Below are 16,668 nucleotides of genomic sequence, written 5' to 3'. Positions count from 1 at the left end.
TTGGTTGGAATCTTTATGGAAGCAGATTGCCAGGTCTTTCTCCCATGGAGCCGCTGGGTAGGTTAGCAGCTGAGAGCTTAAGCATTGCACCACCAGCACTCCTATATGTGTTGTTGTTGCTGTTAGGTGCCATGGAGTCAGTTCCCGCTCATAGCGACCGTATATACTACAGAATGGAACACTGCCTGGTCCTGCACCATGCTCACAGTCATCGTTACGCTTGAGCCCATTGCTGCAGCCACTGTGTCAATCTATTCTATATACAGTGTAGTCAAAACTCTTCAAAAAAGTGTTCATAAATTACTTCAGTAACGAGAAAATTCAGCACGGAAAAGTAGAAGAAATCCAGTTGGGGAGGCAGAATATATTCATAGCTGAGTGGATAACAACACTAAAAAAAAAAAAAAGATGCTAATTGCATACAGTACAAATTGCCACAGGAGGTGTGGAAAGGAAGAGATTCCTGAGGCCTGAAGGAGGCAGTAAAGCCTTTACTGAGGCAGAACTTGAAATGGCTAGTAAGGAAGAGGTGGAGTTTGTCGAGGTAGGGAGCGAACTGAGAGCTAAGAGTGGGGGCCCGGTGCGGAGTGGTGGAAAGAGCGCTGGCTTTGGATTCTAGGCTGAAATCCCAAGCCACTTCCCAGTTGGCTTACTGTAAAGATTAGATAAAGCATCTGTAGCCTACCTGTTAGGTGCTCAATAAAGAGTAGCTTTATGGACATATGGAAACCCCTGGTGGCTAGCGGTTAAGAGCTACCTCTGCTACCCACCGCCCCCCGCCAAAAAAAGCAAAAGGTCGGCAGTGTGAATCCACCAGGCACTCCTGGGAAAATCTATGGGGAAGTTCTACTCTGCCCTGTAGGGCCCTTACGAGTCGGAATCAACTCTATGGCAATGGGTTTGGTTTTTTTTTTGGTTATTACAAACATGGAGCCTTCGTGGTACAGTGGATAAGAGCTCAGGCTGCTAACCGAAAGGTCAAATTCACCAGCTGCTCCTTGGAAACCCTATGGGGGCAGTTCTACTCTGTGCTATAGGGTCACTGTGAGTTGGAATTGATTCAATGGCAATGGTTATTATGGACATCTTTAACATCCACTTTGCAAAATTTTTTTTTTTTTCTGGTTGATTCAAATCCCATTCACCAGAAATTACAGCGGAGACAGGAAAAAATGAGCTGTTGGAATAAAAGAACCTATTCGAAATCTATGCTTGGACACATTTTGGGGACTCGAGTTAGATAATGTCACGGGGATTCAAAGCCCAGAAACTGGGAGGTCAAAAAAAAAAAACCGTCATTCAATGATTTTGTCACAGATTTATGTCGTCCTCTGCTGGTAGAACTTGGTTTTGCAGGGTAAATCTAAATCCTGAGTTAATTGTGTATGAAATTCGCACACCCCAGGATTACTACACAGCCACTCCTGTCTTCTTGGCATAATCTTATCCTGATTCTGACCCGGACCATGCTGGAAGAAGAGGCTGCTATGGGAATGCCCTGGGAAAGAAGAACTTTCATTGTCAAAGGAAATGCGGCAAAGAAACTTCTTCCCCCTACCAAGCCAGCGGTGGGCCTAGACTCCCGTGAAACTGCGATTTATGCCAGGGATAGGAATCGGTTGACCTGCCACCTCCACAATAAGCTCAGCCCCGTGGCTTAGGGGCAAGACTACCAGGTTTGCGGGTTTGCAGTCTGAAGCCTGACTCCTTCCTTAGTCTATCAGCCTGAAGCTTGGCTGTTCCTAATATTTGACCCTTTTTCTGGGGTTGATAGGAGCACCAAGTGAGTAATATATGCGGTAATTCTTTATTAACTGTAACTTGCTCTACAAATATAAGAGCTTATTACTTGTTGCTGCTTTGTCTCACCTCTTCATTTTCTTGTCCAGAAGATCTTGGGACATTCATTCACTTGCTTAACAATCGGTATTGATTACTTAAAGTGTGTATAGCACTCTGCTAGCTGTAGGGAGAGGGGACATAATGATAAAAATCACAGCTCCTGTCCTCGAGGGTCTCACATCATGGTGTGGGAGATAGAGTTAGTTAACCGTAGTAGAAGTCAGACTATGGTATATACTGTAAAAGTAGTTAAACAATAAATGATAGGATCAGGAGGAAAGGAAGGGTTAATCCTGGTAGAATCAGGGAAGTCAAAAAAGGCTTCTCAGGAGAGGTTATGTTCGCACTAGGGCTTCCGTTTACTTCATACTTTAAAATATTGAATGCATACTGTGTGCCAGGATCTAGGTTAGCCATTGCAGATACAAAGGTAAATGAGGCAGACATGGTCCGTGTCCTTATACGCCTATTCCTCACTTATTCACTATCTCGTCCAATACTTCACATTTACGACAATAGCAAAAAATCTACTATCTGGCTATTTTGCTCATTAATGACCTATGTCTGGCAGTAACAAATGCTGAGGTGAGAGTAACGCTGGCTGTGATGGTTATGTGTCAACTTGGCTGGGCCAGGATTCTCAGTGGTTTGGCAGTTATGTAATGATGTCATTTGGCAGTTATCCAATGATATATGGTCATCCTCAATTTTGTGATCTCATGTGGTCAGCCTCCATTTTTGCATAATGCCAATTTTCACGTAACGACCTGGTCTTTGGAACCTAATCATGTCAATAAGTGAGCAGTGGGTGTAATGCAAGATGAGAGATGAACAAATAATTATTTAATTATAATTATGCTAAACCATACGAAGGAAAGTTCAAGGAATGATGAGAACATATTACAAAAGGGTTTAACCTAGTTGGGGAAATCAAGAAAGGCACCCTAAAGGAAATGACATTTGATCTGAGATTTGAAGGATGAGGGGGAGTTATCTAAGCAAAGAAAAATGGGGAGCATAAATGTTCTATGTAGTGAAAACAGAATGTGCAAAGGCCCTGTGGTAGGAAGTTGAAGGCCATTATAACTCCAGCACAGGGAGCATGGTGGAGAGTGGCATAGGTTGTGACAGGAGACATGGGCAGTTTCCAGATTGTGCAGCGTGTTGGGGGCTACATGAACCATTTGAACTTTACCTTAAGAATAGTGAGAAGCATTAAAAAGTTTTAAGCATGGGGTAACGTGATTAGATGTGTTTTTAAAAGATTGCTTTGCAGAGAATGGATTACTGGGGCAAGTGCAGACCTAGGGAGGCCATATTGGAGGCTATTGCAGAAGGCCAGGCCAGAGAAGACGACAGCTTGGGCCATGGCAGTGGTCATGGAAATGGAGAAGTTGACAGAACCCAGAAATATTTAGGAAATCGAGTTAACAAGAGTTGGCGTTTGACTGGATATATTGGGGTAGGGAAAGTGCTTTTTACAGAGTTAGGTACCATTCTTGGAGGAGATTTGGAGGGGAAGATGATGAGTTCAGTGTGAAAAATGGGGTTTCAGGTGTCTGGGAGCCATGCAAGTGGTTAAGTCTATCAGAGAATTGGATATATAGGTTTGGAGCTCAGAAGAGAAGTCTGGGCTGGATATACAAATTTCGGAGTCATTTAGACAATAATTGAAGCCATAAGCTTGAGTGATCTTGAGTTGGAAGAAAAGAAGGCTTAGGACCAAGCCTTAACAAACTCCAACATTTAATATGGAGGTTGAGGGCAACATTCCTTTAAGGAGATTGAAATTGAGCAACTAGAACTCATAGGAACTGTAGGAAGAAAACCAGAAAAGTGTAAAGTCATACAAGTCATGAGAAGCAAGAGTTCCTTGAAGGAGGGGAAAGTCAATTGTGTCAAATGCCTCTACTGAAAAAGGTCTACCAGAATTGGCACCATGGAATTCAGTGCTGTCCTTGGTAAGTCTACTGAGTGGTGGGGGTACAAGTCATATGGTATTGAGCTGCAGAATAAATAGAAGGTAAGGTGGTGTGGAGAGAAATAGACAAAATTAGGAGAACATTGCAGGTAGAGGAGCGGCATGAGCAAAGGCAAGGAGACCCCCCCCAAAAAAAACAAACTAGGATGTTCCAGGGACCTCAAGCAAATCAGAGTGGCTCGAGCTTTGAGGGTGAGGGGAGGAGGAACAGCTAAACACAATGCTGAGAAGGGAGACAGGATGTGAACAGCTTTGAATGCAAGGACAAAAAGATGGAAAACTATTTCTTGAGTACCTTCTATGTCCTGGGAGTTCTCACTTACATTATCTCACTTAATGGTCCTTAGGCCCTGTGGATAAGGTAAGCATTCTTATCCTCAGCATTTTTCCCAATGAGAAAATAGCTATTCAGGGAAGTTAAACAATTTATTCATGGTCAAAACCAAAATCAAACCCATTACCACTGAGTTAATTCCAACTCAGAGCAACCCTGTGGGACAGAGTAGAGCTGCCCCATAAGGTTTCCAAGCCTGTAATCTTTATGGAAGCAGATTGCCACATCCTTCTCCTGAGGAGCTGCTGGTGGGCTGGACCTGCTGACATTTTGGTTAGCACTTAACCACTGCACAACCAGGGTTTCTTACTCAGGGTCATACATCCTATAAACAATGGTATCCCAATGTCCCTCCGATATAGGCAGAGCTGGGCAATTGCCCTGCCAAGTGATACATTAGATGGGGAGAGCAGGGTGGGGATCACTTTTACCCTGGTGGGTAGTGGTTAAGAGCTCGGCTGCTAATCAAAAGATTGGCAGTTCGAATCTACCTTTCGCTCCTTGGAAACCCTATGGGGCAGTTCTACTCTGTCCTATAGGGTTGCTGGGAGTCAAAATCAACTCCACGGCAACAGTGTTTTGTTTTATAGTGTCAGGGGAGCCCTGGTGGCACAGTGGTTAAGAGCTCAGCTGCTAACCAATAGGTCAGCAGTTCAAATCCACCAGACACTCCTTGGAAACCCTATGGGGCAGTTCTTTTCTGTCCTGTAGGGTAGCTATGAGTTGGAATCGACTGATGACAACTGGCTTGATTTTTGGTTTATAGTACAGGGTCACTATGAGTCAGAATCAACTCAACAGCAGTGGATTTGGTTTGGTTTGGTTTTAGTGTCAAGCAGATTAACCAAAGCAGAGAAAGCATAGTCCAAAAACCAAAGCCAAGTGCAACAATAGTTCAAGAGCCAAATGGGTCTTAGGTTGCCAGAGCCAAGAGAGCTTAAGTCTACAAAGTCAAAACCTCATTCAGTTAATCATAAGAGGTAGAGCTTGATCAAAGGCTCAGGAAGGCCAGGAAACTTCAGAAGTGGGCAAGCAAGCAGCTAATCCTCAAACCTCCAGCCTAGCTGACATTCAGTTCCTGGGGACTGGGAGACAGGCGAGAGGTGAAGTGATAGGCTTAGTAGAGTTGAAGGACTAAACAGGCCCTCTAGAGAATAACAAGATTGAAAATGTTTTGTAGAAAGACTATTATAAAGCCTCTGTGAAGAACAGCCTTGAGATTTCAGATCATAGCACTTCCTTGCTCTTTTCCGTCTCTAGGCGCCGCAGGGAGAGGAGCTGCCGCCATGTCTGCCTGTTTGCGGTGGATGGCGGTGTGTAACTGCTCCAGTTTCCTGATCAAGGGAAACAAGCAGACTACAGCACCGAGCCCAGTACCCGGAAGGCCTGCAACTCTTTCCGCTACAACCAGCTGACACACCTCAAGACTGGGTGTGCAGCCGGCAGCCGAGGGCAAAGGGGTAGTGGAGGTACTGAAGCGCAGATGGGCCAGCAGAAGGCAGCCACCTCCTACGTACGACCACCATCAACAAAAACGCCTGAACCACACTCAGCACCATCTGGCACGTGATCTGCAGGAACAAGTACCTCCTGGATCTGTGCATGGCTGCCTGTGCATGGTGATGGTGCAGAGGAAGCGAACTGTCCCACCAGGGGTTCCTGAGCGCCCCCCATACCCCGCCCCAGAGCAATAAAAATAACTTTTCTCTGAAAAAAAAAAAAAAAAAGATAAGCTCCTCTTTGATCTTGATCTCCGGTGGGGAGTAAAGACAGTTTGGTGTCCGTCCGTAGATTCAACTCACCTCTGCAGAGTGGTACATGGATAGGACTGGCTGTACTTGAGGAGTTACGCTTAATTTGCACCCTAGAGGGGGAAAATATGAAGATTCCATAAGCCCAGTGCCGTCGAGTTGTTTCCGACTCATAGCGACCCTAAAAGACAGAGTAGCACTGCCCCACAGAGTTTCCAAGGAGCGCCTGGCGGATTCGAACTGCCAACCCTTTGGTTAGCAGCCATAGCACTTAACCACTATGCCACCAGGGTTTCCGAAGATTCCATAGAAGAGCACAACACGCAGACCTGGATATTCAAGGAAGCAGGAGCTATAAGGTAATCCAAGGCAGGCCAGGTGCAAGTATTAAGTGCTTGCTTTATAAGTCTTTTCATGGTTATACTGCTTTGTGATTCATTGTTCCTTGTTTCCTTTGAGGCACACAGCCACTCTCTTAAGTAGGTATTATCCCCCACCCACCTCTCCGATTTTTTTTAATGGATGAGGAAATTAAGGCTGGGGCAAAGAAAGTGCTCAAAGTCATACCTTGGATGGAGGTCCGAATTGGAACGTGAATTCAGGATTTGCATTATGCAAATTCTGTGTCTCTTTCTTGCTGTGGGAGAGCAATTGGTCAGGGAAGGCTTCATGGAGGAGGTGGTGCTTGAACTGCCCAAGTGGCAGGGAACCAAGTACAAAAGGGTGACAGGGTCCTCTGGACAAAGGCACAGAGATGCAACACAGCACCACCAGTTAAGGAAACAAATCATAGTTCCTAGAACTGAGCACCCTAAGGACACCCTAAGGACAGGAGTCCAGCTTCTAGAATGGAGCCTGAGGCTTAGCAGGTGCTCAATAACTATTGGTTGAAAAAAACGAGCATCTGAAACATAGATTCTGTATAGGAGAGTAGCTGGTGGCCAGGCTAGGAAGTTGGGCAGGAGTTAGAAGATGCAGAGCCTTGTATACAACATGGAAGGTGGGAGAAGGAGGAGGAGAGAGGACCAGGTGCACCTGTTGTGACGAAATGGAGAACCAGCTGGAAGGTGGCTCCAGGAGAGCTAAGAGGAAAGCGTGAAGTAAGCCAGGGTAGGGAAGAGAAAGGACAGGGTCAAGAGACATTTAGAGGTCAGGCTCCACGAGGCCTGGCAACACCCTGAAGGAAAGGGGCGACATATACCCGTCTCCAGGCAGAAAGACAAGAGCAATGGAGAGACCAAGAACGGTGGCTGTTCAGGGAACAAGTGTGGGTGGTGGACACGCCCACAGGGAGCCTGCAATCTCAGCAGTCACTCCGGGGGTTGCAGGCCGGAGAGGGAGGGGCCAGCCGGACTGGAAAAGGCATTAGCAACCTGCCAGCGCCCGGTTAACAAAGGCGGGACTACAACTCCCAGCATGCTCGGCCCGGTGGGGTGACGGCGGGCGGTGGCTGCGCTGCACCGGACTGGCGGGCGCAGGACCTGGGTCGGCACCGGAGCCTGTCATCACCGAGGCTTCGCGGGGGTGCGGGGCCGGCGATGCCCGGCTCCCCGCCGCACAGCGGCCGCGCCCAGCTCGCGTCTCCGGCCCCGCGGCCCCGCCCCTGGCCCCACCCCAGCCGAGAGGCTTCGCCGGGGCCGCAGCGCGGCGGCAACATCACTCTCGCGCCGCTGCTCCGCCCCATCCCCTTCTGTTTTTCTCTCATTCTCGGGTGGCGGCGGCGCTGAAGGCGGAGGCAGAGGCAGCAGCAGCCGCCTTGGCTGCAATGAATGATCCCCCAGCCGAGGGGGAGGACTCCAGGTGAGCCTCTGCCCTCGGGAGGGCCGGGACCCCCCGCCGCCCAGGATCCGCTGCCTCCGCTATGGATCCCTAGAGCAAGGAGGAGGAGGAGAAGACAGCTCTGCTGCCCACCCCCATCCCATTTTCCTCGTCCTTTATCTCATTGTTGCGGTCGCTGTTTACCGCAGCGCTGCCTCTGCCCCAGCATGGGGCGGGCTCCGGGCACTGCCATTCGGCCGGTAGTGCTCCTGCTGTTCCCTCGGCTGCCCGGGGATTCTGCCTAATTCTACCCCCCTGGCCGGTGCAGCAACGACCGGAGAGCAGTGGAGGCCCGGACTGCAGCAGCGGTGGTGCCATCTCCCCGCATCCCCACCCTAGGAGGCTGCAGGCGGATTGAAGATCGACGCCTGGGGGCTGGGCTGGCCCCGCGGATCCGGACCTAGGGAGGAGGACAGAAAGACCGTCCAGGCTGCAGAGGGGAGCGGGGAGGGGCAGGAAGGGCAGAGCAGCAAAATGGCCAGTAAAACCAAGGCCAGCGAGGCCCTCAAGGTGGTGGCCCGGTGCCGCCCCCTCAGCCGGAAGGAGGAGGCTGCTGGTCACGAGCAGATCCTAACCATGGATGTGAAGCTGGGCCAGGTGACCCTGCGCAACCCCCGCGCTGCCCCGGGGGAGCTGCCCAAGACCTTCACATTTGACGCCGTGTATGACCCCAGCTCCAAGCAGGCAGACCTCTATGATGAAACTGTGAGGCCCCTGGTAGACTCGGTGCTTCAGGGTTTCAATGGTACCGTGTTTGCCTATGGGCAGACAGGCACTGGCAAGACCTACACCATGCAGGGCACCTGGGTGGAGCCCGAGCTCCGTGGGGTCATCCCCAATGCCTTTGAGCACATCTTCACCCACATCTCCCGCTCCCAGAACCAGCAGTACCTGGTCCGGGCCTCCTACCTGGAGATCTACCAGGAGGAGATTCGAGATCTGCTCTCCAAGGAGCCAGGCAAGAGGCTAGAGCTGAAGGAAAACCCTGAGACGGGTGTCTACATCAAGGACCTCTCCTCCTTTGTCACCAAGAATGTCAAGGAGATTGAACATGTGATGAACCTGGGGAACCAGACCCGAGCAGTGGGCAGCACACACATGAACGAGGTCAGCTCCCGCTCCCATGCTATCTTCCTCATCACGGTGGAGTGCAGTGAGCGTGGCTCTGATGGCCAGGACCACATCCGTGTGGGCAAGCTCAACCTGGTGGACCTGGCTGGCAGTGAGAGGCAGAACAAGGCAGGCCCCAACACAGCTGGAGGGACAGCCGCCCAGTCCTCGGGGGGCAGCGGTACCAGTGGAGGCAGTGGTGGTGGTGGAGAGAGGCCTAAGGAAGCCTCCAAGATCAACCTGTCACTGTCTGCCCTGGGCAACGTGATTGCTGCCCTGGCAGGCAATAGGAGCACACACATCCCCTACCGGGACTCCAAGCTCACCCGACTGCTCCAGGACTCTCTGGGGGGAAATGCCAAGACCATCATGGTGGCCACACTAGGGCCAGCTTCTCACAGCTATGATGAGAGCCTTTCCACCCTGCGCTTTGCCAACCGAGCGAAGAACATCAAGAACAAGCCTCGAGTGAATGAGGATCCCAAGGACACGCTGCTGCGGGAGTTCCAGGAAGAGATTGCCCGCCTCAAGGCCCAGCTGGAGAAAAGGGGGATGCTGGGGAAGCGGCCCCGGAGGAAGAGCAGCCGCAGGAAGAAGGCTGTGTCTGCCCCAGCAGGGTACCCTGAGGGGCCAGTGATCGAGGCCTGGGTGGCTGAAGAGGAGGATGACAACAACAACAACCACCGCCCGCCCCAGCCCATCCTGGAGTCAGCCTTGGAGAAGAACATGGAGAATTACCTACAGGAGCAGAAGGAGAGGCTGGAGGAGGAGAAGGCAGCCATCCAGGACGACCGCAGTCTGGTGAGTGAGGAGAAGCAGAAGCTGCTGGAGGAGAAGGAGAAGATGCTGGAGGACTTGTGGCGGGAGCAGCAGGCCACAGAGCTGCTTGCTGCCAAGTACAAGGTAAGGCCCCAGAGGGAGTGGTGGACTCGAGAAGTCCCCAGGGGTCTGTGGGTCTTTGAGGATCTGTGGCCCGGCATGCAGTGGGGTATCCTCCCTCAACATCACACACTGCTTTCCTGCCAAATGTACTCCTGGAGCAGCCAGGCAGATTCCTGTGATACCAGACTGACAGGCAGAGCCTCCAGGGAGGGCTTGGAGGGGACACACACACACACACTAAGCAGAGCAGAGCAGACAGGTGGTCTCAAGCCAAAGAGCTTGGGTGGTGACCTGCTGCCTGTCAGTCTCTAGTGGTAGCCCCAGTATGAGGTCAGTGGGATGGCCAGGCTCATCCTCTCATGAGTGGGGGTTCTCCTGACTAGCCTTCTCCCCTGTACCTTCCTTCCTCTACTGCATCTTCAGACCTCACATCATTTTAATGATATCTGACATTTGGATAGCACCTCACAGTTTACAAAATGTCCCCACGTACATGATCTCATCTGATCCTTAGAACAGCCATCCAGGTTGGCCGTTCTTACACCTCCATTTTACAGATGAAGGATTAAGACTCAGAGAGTGACAGGACGAAGGGTCCATTTTACAAGGTGGCAGGGCTGAGCTGGAACCTGTAGGCCTCATGTTTGTTCAGCTCTTGGGTGGCAGAATGGAACCATGAGTGGATCCTGTTCCCTGTGAAAATTGTCCACTGGGCCCATGTGTGGGGCCCATTGCTTTGTGTCATGGGAAGGAGATTCAAAGGGATCACACAGGAGGTAGGGTAGAAAGAGCACCAGCATGTATAATGGAGACCTGGAGTCTAGTCCTAGCCATTCTACAGCTCATTGAGTGACCTTGTGCAAGTTACTTCCCCCAGTCTCTTTGGGCCTCAGTTTCCCTTTGTGTATACTAGAGGGTTGGCCTGGGTCATCTCTCAGGCTCTTCCAACCCAACAATTCTATCACCTGTTTTCATCTCAGAAGCAAACCAACTGGCTCCACACCCAGGCCTCATCCCAGTAAGATCCAATTCCCTATTGCCCTGAGAGATGCAAGGGCCTCAGAATCCTTCAGCTTTTCCCTTCCTGGTGGGCCTCCAGGCTCTAGGAGGGGGTCAGCTATGGAGACCGCCTCATGGTCAACCACAGACCTATTACATTTCAATGATGCAGATGCCACAACTCAAAGTTCCAGACATTTACAGGTCTCTGGAGCCCTCAGCAGAGCCCTGGTGGCACAGTGGTTAAGAGCTTGGCTGCTAACCAAAAGGTCAGCAGTTCGAATCCACCAGCCGCTCATTGGAAACCCTACAGGGCAGTTCTGCTCTGTCCTATAAGGTTGCTATGAGTTGGAACTGACTCAGTGGCAACGGGTTTTGTTCGGTTTTGGGGCCCTCAACATGGGGGGTTGGAGGAAGGATGCAGGGAGCCATGAGTTGCTCACCAGCCGGGAAAGCAAAGCATTTCCATTTCTCATTCCCTCGTGGGAGTGTGGGCTGGAGAGGGGGAAGCCCTGGCTAGAGAGGGAGAGCTGCTGCCTCTGAGGAGCAGTCGATGAGCTATTTGCCATTGTCTGTGTCATGGGAATGTGCTGCTGCACCAGGGGCTCCAGCCTATGTGTTTAATATTTAATTCACCTTCATGAGCTCAGCAAGGGTTATGCTGAGCTGCTTCCTCAAGGAGAGGCTCGGGGCTATCATGGAAGAAGTAGAATTCAAAGACAGGGCAGTTAGGGCCCACCTTTCCCTGGGACAGAGGGAAGCCAGGCAGTCTGCTGCTTTCAGCTGAGGAGTCTTGCATTGGACAATCCGTCATTGGTTTTATGACCAAGACCCCTCCCCCACCCACACACACAGTCTGCTGGGTCTTAAAGCTGGGGCTGCAATGAAGTCTGAGAAGAGAGGAGAGTGCAGAAGCTCACTTCATTCTCCTGAGGAAATGGGTAGATGGGATGGAGCGACAGTTGCCCTGGTTGGAAACTGGTTGGGCGTGCTCAGTAAGGCCCTTGGATCTAAGGCAATTATGGGGCAGAGAGAGTAGGGCAGTCAAGAGATTGGGGTGACCAAGCGAGAATTCTTGCACCAGAAGAAGTGTGGCCACAGTACGCCACAATCTCATAACAGACAGGGGCCTTGAAAAGCAGGCTCTGACTTGCCTGGTGTTATACAAGTGATGTGAAGAGAGTTGGGACTTTATTTTTTAATCGTGGTCAATATATATGTAATAAAACATTTGCTATTTTGACCATCCCTTGTTCACTCAGTGACGTCAACTTATGTTCATCTTGTTGTTCAACCATCACCCTTATCCACGCCCAAATTTTTCCACTGAGCCAGGACTGTATACTTGCTCCAGCCTCTTTCCATTATGGCAGACCCCATTACCCATGCAGCTTAGTAATCGTAGTAATTCATTTTGATACAACACTTTAAATTTAAAGAGTACTTTGGCATCTTAATCTCATTTAATCCCCCCAATAACCCCAAGAGATGAGTATTATTATTTCCATTTGACAATTATGAAAACCAAAACTAGGTAAGCTGAATGTCTGTCTTCGTGAAATCCCGGCTAATAAATGGCAGAGCCAAGGCTGGAACCCAGGCCTTTTGACACCCCAAACCTATGCTTTTTCTGCTTCATTGCAGATCCCTCCAGGTTTGTTCACTGGGTGACTCAGGGCAAAGGCCTTCGCCCCTCTCAGCCTCAGGTTCCCATTTGCCTAACAAGGAGAAAGAAGCCTGACATAGCTCCCTGGGGAGTGGGTGCAATGGTCCTTGTGGGCCAGGCTTTCAGATCTAAGCAAAGGGGGAGGGTGCCTGGGAAATTCCAGGAAGGGAATGAGTCTGTATCTTGTGACTTCTCATCACACCCAGCCCAGGACAATCTGTGTAGACAAGGACCCGAACCTTCCGGAGCCCCTAAGGCACCGCCTTCTTCAGCGTTGGATGTTTCCAGGATGGTGGGAACAATCTGAGGGCTATAGAGTGATCCACAGGGTAAAGAGGGAGAAGCATCTTAGAGATAATAATCCTAGTCCTGCCTATTTCACAGGGTTGCCTGAAGATTAAATGACATCGTTAGTGTGAGGGCATTTGAAATAAGTTGAAAGAGTACCAAATAAATTGAAGGCATTAGCAGCCACAGGGTGGCTTCTGTCTGGCCAAGCAGGAGTCCACTGATCACCAGAATTGACATCTTTGTTGTTAGTGCAAGCCTTAACTCCTTCCTCACCCTGCCGTCCCAGCCGCCTGTACCTGCAGCAGCTGGAGAAGAGCCAGGCAGGAAAGGTCTAGGAGATCTCAGATGGCAAGAGCTCCGGTCCCTTCCAGAAATTAGCAGAGCTTTTGCTTCCCATCTGCAATCCGCTCTTCCCCACTTTCCGAGTTATGGCATCAACTCCCCCTTTCCCCCTCCCCCGGTTTCCTTCTTCCAGTTCAGTCAGCCTCTGGGGGCAGCTAAGCGGTAGTTGATGCGACCCAGTGCCCTCATTCGCTCTGACTCATCTTATGGTCTGTCTCGCCTGCTTTCCCTGCCTGCCACCTCTGAGGCGCCCCTGCCCTTTGTTCTCCCCTCACTTTTACAAACCCTGAGCAGGTCTCCTTGAAATCTGCCTTTATCTCTCCTGTTTACCGTGTGCCTGGGGGGATGTTAGGGCATGCAGATGTGCGAGGGCCTGTGATTGTTATTGGCCTTTGTGTTTGTCGTTAATCATTAGCAATCCACACTTAAGGAGTACCTCCGGGAGACTTGAGAGCATACTAGGCTTAGGTACGAGGATGTTAGAATAAGTCATAGACCCACAACTGAGGTTATTATACAGCACAGTTAAAGCTGAAGTGTTTGTGCACAGTCTACGCACTGCAATGAGGACTGCTAAATGCACATAGGTTGGTTGGGAAAGGCTCACTTTACTCAAGTAATTGTGCAAGAATGCTATCTTTATGACTGCTTTAATTTTGAAATTAAACTTTTTTGGGAGTCGAGCTAGATGATTTGTAAAACATTGATTCTGGGTACTTGGAAGGGAAGGACAGTTTGGGGAAGGCAGAGACTGCAATGATACAAATGTAGGCTTGAACTGAAAAGAGGTAGAACAATGGTGCTGGCTGTGATCCCCAAGGAAGTAGGTCTGGAGGGAGAAGAGCAGGGGGGTCTTGGTTAGAGCTGGACTCTCTCCGTGGTAGGTGTAGAAAAGAAATCCTGCAGAAGCATCCCCAAGCCAGAGAGATGAGGTCACCCCAGGAAGTACAAACTGCATTGAATTTTTACTCTCCCTTTTGTGGGTCCCTCTTCTTTCTCCTACTTCTCAGTGTGGGAATTAACCATAAATGAGGATGCAAGGGAGAGTTTCAAGCTTGAGAAATAACAGTAATAGCAATAATAATGACATTCAGTGAACACTTGCTGTGTGCCAGGCACTAAAAAATGCTGTATACTATATACAAATTATCTCATTTAGTCCCTCCCAGAAAGCTGTTATTATTGCCCCCACTGTATAGATGAGAAAACTGAGGCCCATGGAGGTTAACTTGTCCAAGTTCACATGGTTTGTATATGGCAGATCTGTCTGAACCGAGGTCGGTTTGACATGATATTTGGTGGCCTTTTATGCTTAAAGAATTAGGAAAACCAGGTTAGGGACTGGTTGCTGGGAAGGTGGTGATGTGTTGATGCGTTGAGTTTGAGATGACAGAGGCCAGTGGGCAGCCGGCGATATGTCGGTGGAATTTAAAAGCAAGCACAGGACTAGAAATGGAGATTGGAGCTCATCTTTAGAAGAGACTTCAGGTTAGAACCAGGGCCCTCTGCTCTTGACACATCTCTCTCTATGTCATGACTCCCACATCCAGGCCTCCTGTCCTGGTCTCCAGGCTGACCTCATTCTGTAGAGTGCTGTGCTCAGAGCACAGGCCTTGGCGTCGAACAGGCTGGGTTCCTTCCCTTACTAGTTCTGGGACCTCTGACCCCCAGTTTTCTCATCTATATGATGGGGTAATAGTACCTATGTCACAGTGCTTTTGAGAGGACTAAACAAGATAATCAATGTAAACCACTTTGCACAGTTGCTGGCACAGAATGAGTGTTCAGTAAATAATAAGTGTTCTTACCGTTATTGTCCAGCTGCCTATGGATATAGGCAAGTAGATGTTTGCACTTGACTGCCTTCCTGATACATCATATTTTAGCCTGGCATTCAAGACTTACAGGCATCTGACTTTAGTATATCTTCAATCTTGCCTGCCTAAGCAAGCTATTCCAATAGGAGAACCCCATAGCCAGCTGGTGTGTCCCTCAAGCCCATCATGTACTTATCTGTCCTTCTGCTGGTGTCCTGTTTTCATATCCTGAATTGTCCCTGTAACCAGGGAGTGGGGATTATGGTAGCAGATTAAGCTTAATATAAAAAAGAACTTTTTCTTTTACAGAATTGAGCTGCCTTAAGAAGTAATGGGCTTCCATCCTTGGAAGTGTTCAAGGGTAGACTGAATATCAGAGATGTTCTGAGGGATTCATATTTCAGGAAAGCCATTGAATTAGATGATCTTTAAAGTTCTCTACCCCTTAAAGTCCTTAATTTTTAAAAATAGCAATTTTTTAAGAACAAAATATAAAATGTTCAGTTCATCTTCTCTGAAAATTAAGACCAGAGTTTAAAATTTAATGTAATATGAATTTAACCAATAATAAAAGGTATTTCAACTTGCTATCGTGGGCTTTTAGAGAAGAGTCAAAGAAAATGAGAAGAAAGGGGAGGAAGGGACAGAAAATGAGGGAAGGACAGGAGAGAAATAGAGGGGCGACAATGGACAGAGGAAAGTGAAATAAAGCCATGGAGGCAGGGAGAAAGAAGGAGAGAGAGTTGGGTAGAAGGATGGGCAGCAGGGTTTCTGGGGAGAAGAAACCCAAATTGGGAGAGGAAGTGCTGTAGAAACCAAAAAAGAAAAAAGACTTGTAGTGACCCTAGAGGACAGAGTAGAACTACCCCATAGAGTTTCCAAGGAGTGCCTGGTGGATTCGAACTGCCAACCTTTTGGTTAGCAGCCATAGCTCTGTACCCACTACACCATCAGGGTTTCCAAGTGTTGTAGAGAAGAATTAAATGCACAGTGTCGTTCTGCTGGTCATGATATTAGTCTCCAAATAGGGCTTTACCCAGTCTCCAGAGAGTCCTCAATAGCCTGGGAAGCATCCACTTTCCCAAGCTGCTCTGGTTCCATCCGCATGTCTCCAAGGACACCAGCCCCATGCAGGACAGTCTGGGATTCCTGGAACTGGGTGATCAGGGAACTGTGAGCACCTTCTTCCACCCCACCACACCCCAGCTCAGTCCTCCAGGATCAGACCCTTGAGAGAAGCCTTGTGATAAGTGATCTGCAGGGTGAGTTTTTGCTTAAGGAGCAGTCAGTTTATATTAATGGTGGTAGAATAATTTGAAAAAGGGTAGCGAGAATAGTTGCACAACTTGAAGAATGTAATCAATGCCACTGAATTGTATATGTAAAACTATTGAATTGGCCTATGTTTTGTTGTGTATATTTTCACAATAAAAAAAAAAAAAGTGACCTATACTACAGGCTGGGTCTAGCATCTAGGTCAAGTCTGTGGCCTCTTAGTTTTGGTGGGAGCAGTACTTTTATTCCTTCCTGCCACTGGCGGGTGTGATTGGTTATAATTGTGTTGAGCCAGGGGCAGTTTGTAATATCAAGATTTGATCAACAAGAAGTATACACAGCTAATACATTTGTTTCCTTTAGAGGTTTTGGGCTTCAAGTTATTTGGGGCTGAGCAGAACTTTTGGTGCAGTATTAGATTCCTCATGATGTATGTTGGCTGGAGAAGCATATTATCCAGTTGCCCTGAGTCATTTCCAGCCCTTGATGGTGAAGGAATGGATGAAGTGACTGTGATAATGTTCTCTTTGTGCTCTGAGGACTAGGAGGAAGGGCCTGGA

At 49.0% G+C, this 16,668-nt stretch overlaps 1 protein-coding gene and 1 pseudogene across 3 annotated transcripts in view; both read left to right on the top strand.

Moving 5' to 3' along the window:
- Nucleotides 1-5,148: 5,148 nt before the first annotated feature.
- LOC135232883 (large ribosomal subunit protein eL28-like) lies at nucleotides 5,149-5,851 on the top strand (annotated as a pseudogene).
- Nucleotides 5,852-7,535: 1,684 nt separating this feature from the next.
- KIF3C (kinesin family member 3C) overlaps nucleotides 7,536-16,668 on the top strand; it is a 43,415-nt gene continuing 34,282 nt past the window's right edge. For all 3 annotated transcript variants that reach the window (XM_064295138.1, XM_064295137.1, XM_064295139.1), the window contains exon 1: nucleotides 7,536-9,739. In XM_064295138.1, coding sequence (XP_064151208.1) covers nucleotides 8,201-9,739 — 1,539 coding nt within the window. In that variant the 5' untranslated portion in view covers nucleotides 7,536-8,200. The remainder of the gene's footprint in view (nucleotides 9,740-16,668) is intronic.

Source organism: Loxodonta africana, chromosome 12, assembly GCF_030014295.1.
Source record: "Loxodonta africana isolate mLoxAfr1 chromosome 12, mLoxAfr1.hap2, whole genome shotgun sequence".
Classification (NCBI taxonomy): domain Eukaryota; kingdom Metazoa; phylum Chordata; class Mammalia; order Proboscidea; family Elephantidae; genus Loxodonta; species Loxodonta africana.
The sequence above is the reverse complement of the archived record's forward strand: the minus strand, read 5'-3'. Positions and strand labels throughout refer to the sequence as shown.